The 9912-nt window shown below is 51.4% G+C and overlaps 1 protein-coding gene across 1 annotated transcript; it reads left to right on the forward strand.

Annotated features, from left to right (window-relative positions):
- The first annotated feature begins 329 nt into the window (after positions 1 to 329).
- Positions 330 to 8138, forward strand: CRIP1 (cysteine rich protein 1). Its single transcript, XM_078872061.1, has 5 exons — positions 330 to 574; positions 3429 to 3523; positions 4966 to 5023; positions 5744 to 5843; positions 8013 to 8138. Exons 1-4 carry the CDS (start codon positions 535 to 537, stop codon positions 5782 to 5784), a joined length of 234 nt encoding a protein of 77 aa, XP_078728187.1. The 5' UTR covers positions 330 to 534; the 3' UTR covers positions 5785 to 5843; positions 8013 to 8138.
- Positions 8139 to 9912: the final 1774 nt, after the last annotated feature.

Genomic DNA, 9912 nt, shown 5'->3' on the forward strand with positions numbered 1-9912 from the left:
TTAAAAGAGGAACGAGGTGGTCAATAGCTCAGCTCTTTACAGTCAGGAGTCGGAGAAGATGGAGAAGGCCTTGTGAGTTTGAGGTTGAACAGGGATCGGACTTTCAGTCGTGCGCATGGAACAGATTGGCGAACGCGTGAGTAGCGAGCACCGTGATTAAGTGACGCGCACGCCGCGAGAGACTCCGTCGAGTTGGGAAACATTTTGAGTTCGTACAAAATCCCCCCCCTCCTCCTCCATACGCCCACGTTCGCTACCACTCCCTCGTCGTGAAAAAAAAGAAAAAACTTGCCCCACCCACCGCTTACACCCCGCTCCACGACATCATCGCCACAACCCAGTCCAGTCCGAACCCATCCACACCACCACCACCACAACCCCACCCCACCCGCCTAAATAAACCCGCACGCCGAGGGCCGACTTCACTCACTCACTCTCCTCCAACGGCGGCTGCAGCAGCGAGCAAAGCAGAGCGAGAGAGGAGGCGGAGATCCGAGACCACGAAGAGACGCCACCCCGATTTCATCCGCAACCATGCCCAAGTGTCCCAAGTGCACCAAGGAGGTGTATTTCGGTGAGGGTCGCGTCTGTGAGTGTGTGAGTGTGGCGTGTGTGTGTATAGGTACTCGCTAACAGCACTTGCCCCTACAGTCTGTTAAGGCTATATGGGGGATCTTTGTCTTTGGTGTGCGTGTGGGGAGCGGTGGCGTAACGGTTAGCGCGCTGCGCTACGAACCCGGCGACCAGGATTCGATTCCCGCTCACGGCCAATATCAGTGACGATTATCTGAACCGGTTGTGAGCCTCCCCTAGGTCGATTCAGCCTCAAGTGAGTACCTGGTGCGGTGCGTAAAAACATCGCCACTAGGGAGACAAAGGCGGCCGGGCGTGGTGCTGGCCACCCACCCCCTCGTGTGTCGTTCCGGCCTTCATAAGTGCTCGCTCACAGCACTTGCCCCTATAGTCTAGGGCTTTACGGGGGATCTTTGTCTTTGTTTGTGTGGGGGAAGTTGACACAGTAGGGGGCACAGCTGGTGCATCTGCCAGTCATCTCAGTCAGTCAACCCCTATGGCACACCTGGGTCTGTCCCGTGACATCCTTCGTCATCGAGCCTTCGACGAGTTCACGTGGCCTCAAAGTGCACCTGGCCTGGCACGGACGCCGCGGTGACGTCGCCGCCACTGAGGAGCGAGTGTCGGGTGTCGGCATTGTATTGGTATTGGCGACGAGAGCGAGGTTGAGAGAGTGTGTGCGTGTGGGTGCCAAGCGGGCAGCTGTTAACACGCTGTGCGTCGCGTGTCAGCCGTCACGTTGACGCCTCGCTTGCCATCGCGCGCCCTGGGGGGCCCGCCCGAGAGGTCGTGAACGTGGCCGCGGCATTCGTGAGACGCAGGTGTGGACAACATTGGTGGTGATGATACGGCCAGAGTTTAGGGGCGGCGGTGTGATCGGGCTGGTGGCGGTCACGTGACGACTTCTCACCAACACGCTGGTCAGTGCTGAGCTGGTGGGAGCACGGCAGTGCAGTACAACGATCGCTCGTGCTGCACTTGACTGTCTCCTGTCCACCACCTGACACTGACATGAGCCGATAGCATCTGTTATGCACGGTGGGCCACACCTGCGCATGCCGTAAGCTGACTCCCGCCACTGGGAAAGCTTGGGTGGGTGGTGGTGGTGGATGGTGGATGGTGACCCATCCAACTATGATATATCAAGGTTCAACCCTGCTTAGCGTTGGAGATCGGACGAGATGGGGCGCATTCCGGGTAAAATGTTCTTAGGCGGTAGGTGACAGGGGTCGCGTCAAAGGTCAGATTTGTACGGTGGGGGGGGAGGGAGTGGTGGGGGTGAATGGGATAAGGAAACGCGTAAACTATGACAATGTAGGCGTCGGTTCGATCCCGACCTTGACGCCTGCTGCTCTATATTTGAAGTTTGCGTGTCTCTCTCCCCGTGATCGCGTGGATTTTTTTTCGGGGTCCTCCGGTTTTCCCTCCACATTTAGAATCGGCATGCGTATTCGGCCGCTCTACTTTTTTCCACGACGATAAGCAACTTCGTTTTTTGCGGCCAGGTCGCTTCTAAAAAAAAGAGCTATACAGCCCAGTGGGCCTTACCTGGTAAAATAAAAATAGTAAAAAAAAACACGCACACAGCTGATTCCGCCTCTGCCACGCTTCGAAACGTCGTGATATTTTTATTTATTATTTTTCTATCTACGTGGCTTTACCGAAAGACCCATAGAATAAACACCGTGGCGTGAGCTGCTTCTGCTGCTACTGCTGCAACTGGATGACGACTTTCCACACGAGCCTGGGTCACGGGCGACCTTCGCCGAACAAACTAACGAGCCCACCCACCCCCCTAGATATTAGACAACGCAATACGCGGCAGCGGCAATGTAGAGGTGCCTTCACTGCTCACCCATGCCACACTCCCTCCCTCCATCCCTCCCTCCAGCTGGGAGGGAGTGTTGCTTTAACACCCGCATCAGGGTAAGCGTGGCCTTCCCGTGCCCGTGTAATAAGGCACCTTTCCCGGGCCTTCTCGGCGCACTATCCCCGTTTCTTCCTCGATGTTCGTGCCGCTGATCCAGTGCGGGCGGCGCGGTATGTTCGTATGCATGTTGAACTTCTTTCGCACCGCGCTCATCGGAAGTAAGTCCTCCACCTAAGCCGGTTCCACCTACTGCACACTTCCTAGGAACTGGACCTCACGTATGTTGTTGGAGCAGCCTGTACTGCACTGACCATTGGTTTTCCAGCCACGCCGATAACAATAGTGGCGAGTGATGGTTCGTTCGTCTTTGCCAAAGTCCCCGGCCATCCCCGTAGTCATCTAGCTACGCCCTTCCTTCACCAAGCTGCACTGACCAGCGTGGTGAAGTATGGTCAAACAACACTCCCCTATGACCGTCACGGAGTGTGAGAGGGAGACCTTTATCCAGCAGTGAGTTAACAAAGGGGGTGATTGGTAAGTGAGTAGTTAGTGACGATGTAATGGAGTGATTTATACATCCCTTCTGTTGATGGGTTCTGCTGTGATCCCGGCTCTGTGACTGCAGGGTGAGTGAGTGAGTGGCTGTGGTCGGACTGTATTATTATCAGCAGAATGCATCTGACTACGGAAACGCTTTTTTTGCATTAAAAAAAACCGGTATTAACAAAAGCCTGATTTTAATCAGTGAACGCGAGCTACTACGAGTTAGGTACAATTCCACGTAAAAAAAAGAAAATTAAGATATCAATATATCCGTACAAATGCAGCGTTTCTCGGCAATTGCCCTGGAAAAAAGAGGGTGGGGGGGGGGTAATTATCCCGAAACGTGAGACTCGTGAGGTTCCGCTTGGTAAACAAGTTCTGTATGCGTAAATAAAATATGTATTTACCTCCCCTCCCACACCCCCCCCCACTCTCCTCCTAGCCGAAAGGGTCACCTCGCTGGGTAAAGACTGGCACCGCCCCTGCCTCACCTGCACCAAGTGCAAGAAGACGCTGACCCCTGGCTCCCACGCCGAGGTGAGACGCGGACCGGAGTACGCGGAATGGAGTGAGCGATTAAGCGGTGTTCGGACAGACTGTCGAAGGACTGGAGTGTACGGACTGGAGTAGACGGACTGGAGTGTACGGACTGGAGTGTACTGACTGAAGTATACGGACTGGAGTGTACGGACTGGAGTACACGGACTGGAGTACACGGACTGGAGGGTACGGACTGGAGTATTAGGACTGGAGTGTATGAACTGGAGTGTATGGACTGGAGTGCACGGACTGGAGGGCACGGACTGGATTACACGGACTGGAGAATTCGGAATAGAGTGCACGGGCTGGAGTGTAGCGACTGGAGTACACGGACTAGAGTGTACGGACTGGAGTTTTCGGACTGGAGTGAACGGACTGGAGATTGCAGATCGCAGAGTGCTGTAGGGTGGCACCCTGACGCGGGTAGACGTCCTGGAGTAATGTACGGGTAGTCCTCGACTTACGAACGGGATCAGCTCCTGCACCCCGTTCGTAAGTGGAGCGGTTCGTAAGTCGGAACACAATAATGTGCTGCATTCAAATGCACAAAGAAACAGTGTTTTAGCAAAAAAGTGAAAAATTGTTAAACCCATCAATAAAAAGAACGATTGCACATTTTCGGGTGATACTGTAATACGTAGAGTAAGTAAAACATAAAGTACCATAAATAGAGAAAAAAATCCGTTTTATTTTGACTTATCTTAAGTCCCGATGCTGGCTTGCTTATTGCACAAAAATAAAGACCAAGATCCCCCGTATAGCCTTAACAGACTGTTGGGGCAAGTGCTGTTGGCGAGCACACGAGGGGGTGCGTGGCCAGCACCACGCCCGACCGCCTTTGTCTCCCTAGTGGTGGTGGTTACACACCGAACCAGGTACTTATTTGAGGCTGAGTCGACCTAGAGGAAGAGGCCCAGGACTCCACAATTGCACAAGCGGGAATCGAACTCAGGTCACCCGGTTCCTGGCGCAGCGCGCTAACCATTGCACTACTGCTCCCCACAAACACACACACGCGCGCGCATGCACACCCACACGTGCACACTCAATCACTTTCAGACACATACATGTGCGTGCGTGCGCGCGTACACACACACCACACAAACACTCACTCCCAGCGCGAGGCTGCCTCATCACATGTCATTGAGGATCGATCCTCTGAACAAAATAGTTCAGCGGTTCAGTTTGCAAGTATTAGTTTTGCATTTCAAGTCGATCTTAGAAAAAAAAATGGAACCTGGTTCGTAAGTGCGGACGTATGTAAGTCGGTTTCCGTAAGTCGAGGAATGTATGTATATGAAAAGATTGTCCATACTGGATAGTACGGACTGGACTCTACGAACTGGACTGTACGGGCTGGAGCCAGAAGTGCTCTGGATGAGCGCTACTAACCGCGCGACCCTTGCCACGTGCGTCTTCGTGCGTTTCTGAATCATCAGCACGAGGGGCAGCCGTACTGCCACAAGCCATGCTACGCGGCGACGTTCGGCCCCAAAGGTAATCACGCAACAAGTCCCCTGCTGGGCCTCCCAACGCCGCGTCTTGTTTGTGGGACTTGTTTGACCATACTTGTGATACTTTTAGGTTGTTTCGGTAAAGTCACGTAGGTAAAAAAAGTAAAATTCTAATTTATAAAAGTAAAATTAAAATCACGACGTTTCGAGGGCAACGCAAATTTCCGTCTTCAGGTGGAACCGTCACAGCACGATTGCCGTATCAAGCGTTTCTCAGAGCACGCCGTGGGCCTCCCCCTAGGTCTACCCGGCCATAAATTAGATCGTAGTGCCGGACCACATCACAGCGTCGTGCGCCGACATGACTTGTCCCCAACTGAGAAGGAGCGACTGCCACAAACAGCGCAATGAGTCTGCCCTCAATTCCAAGAAGGCCCATTGCCCCAACATGTTTATTTCAAGGCAGCGTTGAGGTGTTTTTGTTTTCGTGTTGTTAATTGCGCTTGTTTGCCAACAGCAGCAGCATCACAATTTGTTTTCTCACTTTGGAAGCCATGCTTGTACAGTTCTCTCCATGATTTCGTGTTTATTATTTTTAACCGAACCCCATTACCACCCCCACCATTATCACATCTCCCTTTGCGGGTGAGATCATGACAGTCGTTGCTGTTGTTGTTGTATCCGTCACCAGTCTCGGCAAGGCACGGCGGTGACAGGTGGCGTTACGCTCTCGTCACGTGCTCTATCCGCTGTCCCCATCCAGGTTTCGGTCACGGTGGCACGGAGAGCCACACGTACAACTAGTGGGCGTGTCCATCGTCCACAACGCCACCCCCCCTCCTCCACCGTCACCGCGCTACTTGGTACGGTCCAAAGCTGCACTTCACCCACACACAACATAATCACACATTACCAATCCACTGCCCCCCCCCCCGCCCATCATCACCACGCTACTTGGTACAGTCCAAAGTTACACCTAATCTTGCACTTCTAATCAGACATTACCAATCGACTGCCCCCCCCCCCCATCATCACCACGCTACTTGGTACGGTCCAAAGTTACACCTAATCTTGCACTTCTAATCAGACATTACCAATCCACTGCCCCCCCCCCCCCCAATCATCATCACCACGCTACTTGGTACAGTCCAAAGTTACACCTAATCTTGCACTTCTAATCAGACATTACCAATCCACTGCCCCCCCCCCCGCCCATCATCACCACGCTACTTGGTACAGTCCAAAGTTACACCTAATCTTGCACTTCTGATCAGACATTACCAATCGACTGCCCCCCCCCCCCCATCATCACCACGCTACTTGGTACGGTCCAAAGTTACACCTAATCTTGCACTTCTAATCAGACATTACCAATCCACTGCCCCCCCCCCCCCCAATCATCATCACCACGCTACTTGGTACAGTCCAAAGTTACACCTAATCTTGCACTTCTAATCAGACATTACCAATCCACTGCCCCCCCCCCCCCCAATCATCATCACCACGCTACTTGGTACAGTCCAAAGTTACACTTAACCTTGCACTTCATGCACGTGCATTATTATAATCCGACATGATCAATCCAATGCTTCCCCCCCTCCTGTCCCACCATCACCGCGCTACTTTGTACAGTCTAAAGCTACACTTTGCTGAGCACTTCACGCATGCACATCATCGTAATCAGACATGACCAATACACTGCTGGATGAAGGCCTCTCCAAGTATCCTGCCATGGCACAATCCACCCAACACCTCCACACGAACTAATGTCATCGTTGTATCTCTTCCGTGGTGGAGGTTCTCTCTCTCTGTGTGACGCGTTCCATCTCCTCGGCAGCCACTTCATCTTCTTGATCACCGTCTTTCATCCCTTCCAGGGATGCGTCCTGCCAAAGCCGACTTACTTTTCTGAATGATCGATCCACTGCTGGATGAAGCCTCCCCTCTCTCGACTTTATAATAATTAATGAATTACCAACCCGACCAGCAACAACACCACCTCTAGCACCACCATCATCATCCTCAACATAAGTCATCATCGACCCCGCCCACCACCGTCAACACCTTCAACATCACCACCACCATCATCGACAAAAATGTATAACCATTAACAACACCGCCACCATCATCATCCTCAATATAATAATTAACCACGCCACCATCACCACCACACGGACCACCACCATAATCCTCAACATTACAATCATTAACCCCACCATCACCACGCCCAACACCACCACCACCACCACCGCAATAATCATCTCTAACCAGCGCTATTGCCGCACACCACACACTGAAGCTGTAAAAAAGCAAAAACGCAATCACAGCAACGAACAGTGTCCCCCCCCACGACCGCCCCTCCCACGCCCCCCCAGTAAAGATGCCGCGCCCTGCAGACCGCTTCAATCAGCTTCGGTCAAACAACCCGTGCGGTCCGATCCAGCTGCTGCTGCCAGGGGGGTCGTTTCAGGACTGCGCAGGCCATGTCCCTCAATCACTCTCTCTCTTCCTCGTGTGGTTCTGTTATTTGTGTATAAACCGCATAAGTAAATATGTATATATGTATCGGGCTCGCGTGAAGCGATGCTGGTGAAGCGCCAGATGTTTTTTTTCGTAAAGTGACCATCCCTCGGGGAGTTATGGGTCACACTCCGACCCCAAAGCCGCGTCAAACGCACAGCGCAAATGCCGTCGTTATCATCTCGCCGCGTCGTCCCTTAGCCTCTCGTCATATTCGATCAGGAATGCGTTTTCGAACCCGAGGTTGCGAATTCATGCCACATACTGTAGCTCTCTCCGTCCCATCCGTCTGTAACGACGGGGGGGGGGGGGTGCACGTGAACTCTGCTCAGGATGAGTCGATGCGATTGAAGCTCCGTTTAGGGTTGTGGTGCGGTTCGGGACGTACTCTTATCGAGAAGCAGACATACTCACCCAAGTGTTTCCCCTCGATAGAAGTGCTCGTACACACTGCACTTGCCCAGATGGTCCGAGGCTAAGCGGAGGGAACCTTTGCCTCTTTCTCTCCACAGGATGAGAGGAACGGAGAGTGACACCACGCCGCCTTCATCACATCCTGCTTACACTCAAGAATTGTGTTTTTTAATCCCATTGCATTTGTTACCGATCACAATGAAATAATAAAACCGTAAACGAAACCTCGTGTGTGCGTCGTCTCATCGCTTGTCCCGACGCATTGACAGAACCACAAACTCACACGGTCAGTAATTGCCCAGCACAATGACAATCGCCATCAAGTTCAAGTTCATTTATTAGGTATAGCCCTGTGAGCCATTCGGCTCTTGAATCGGGTGCAACCGCAACAAACAAAAAACAAAACACATGAAAAAAACATCTTAAAGTGAATATGTGACTAAGTGCAAACAGAAAATCCAAGAAACGACAGCAAAATATTGCAGAAAAAACACCGTACACCAACGCTGTGTGCAAATATCCCAATCCACTGCTCAATGAATGCCCTACCCACCCAGACCTCCGCCACCGCTGCGTTACGTGTGCATGTTGAACTTATTTCGCATCTCGTGTTCCTGCGATGTCACAATCCACCCAGCGCCTGTCTGCCTGTGGGTAAGGGAGTTCCAGACAACCGAGACAGAGGAGGTGGAGGAGAGGATTGAGATACCTCCAGCTAAGTGAACGATGACTGGCAGATAAGCAAGTTATTTTTTGTCGAGGTCTCCTCCATTCTCAACTAGATTTTCTTTTGGTATTTTACCAGGTAAGGGCCACTGAGCGATGTAGCTGTTTCTCAGAAGCGACCTGGTCGCAAATGATAGCTCAACGAAGTGGCTTATCACGTGGACACTTACAGCAGTCACATACACGAAACGCACGTTTCTGAACGTGGAGGGAAAGACGCGGGGAGAAAAATCCACGCGACCACGGAGAGAAATTACAAACTTCAAATATATAGGCGTCAGGGGGCCTGGATCAAACCCACGAAGTACCACCGGGCATCCAGGGTCTATCATGCATCCTACACACGCACCATATCCATGACAACCTACTCAATCCTGACTGCTTATGCATGCCTTCGCTGTCAGTTTTTTGTCGAACGTCGAGGTTGAGTGCTCTGTCCTTCTTCTTTAGACGCATTTTTATAAAACACACCTTGTGTCAATCTACTGCTGGATTGAGGCCTCACCTAGCCTTCTCCCCAACCCCGCCTCGAATTCACCATCACTATCAGCGCCATGTGCGCTCAGTGGCAATCAGAGCTCGGATCGCGACACGCGGGGCCACGTGTCAGCCAACGTGGCCCCACGCAGCAACGAGCTCCAATTTTGTATTTTGGCCAATTTTATTATTTAAAAGAAAACATTCTCATCGAACCAAAATACAAAGTCGCAAGCGACGCCTCCTTCTTCATGTTTTGGTCATTTGTGCAAATAAGAAAATAGAGTATGTACAACTTATTGGTTCTTTCGGTAAAGTCACGTAGAAGGGAAATAATAAAATAATAAAAATAAAACATAATAATATAATATTTTATTATGAAGATGAATCCCTGCAGTCACGAAAGCTTTAAATCGAAGAGTATGAACAAGTGATTGTTTTACACATCCCATCAGACGTACGCGCCTGCTGTGTGAGTGTACAGTTCATCAGCAGCAGAACCGACGCTGCTGAACTGTCACGTGTTCACGGGTTAAGGTCCCTCTCTGTTTAGATATGAGCTCTCGTCTGACGCAAACCCGCCCTGGTTGAAAAACAAAATAAACAATAAAAAATAATCTTGTTCTGATCTTGCAGCTCTGCCGCTTATCTGTGTACTTGTCCGTATGGGCCTCCGGTTTATTCAAAGCGTGATATTTGGTCGAGAGATGCTGAGCCAATTAAGCAAAGACAGTAACAGCCCACACAAAAAAGCATTACGGCGTCTCAGCCATAAAACGCCATGTGCATCTGCAT

The sequence above is a fragment of the Lampetra fluviatilis genome, chromosome 33, assembly GCF_964198595.1.
Source record: "Lampetra fluviatilis chromosome 33, kcLamFluv1.1, whole genome shotgun sequence".
NCBI lineage: Eukaryota > Metazoa > Chordata > Hyperoartia > Petromyzontiformes > Petromyzontidae > Lampetra > Lampetra fluviatilis.

Excerpts from the sequence above, each read along its gene's own strand:
- CRIP1 (XM_078872061.1), top strand. The coding sequence starts at position 535 with ATGCCCAAGTGTCCCAAGTGCACCAAGGAGGTGTATTTCG. Across the intron at positions 3,524-4,965 it reads CCCCTGGCTCCCACGCCGAG|CACGAGGGGCAGCCGTACTG; the intron begins GTGAGACGCGGA and ends CTGAATCATCAG. Across the intron at positions 5,024-5,743 it reads GGCGACGTTCGGCCCCAAAG|GTTTCGGTCACGGTGGCACG; the intron begins GTAATCACGCAA and ends GTCCCCATCCAG.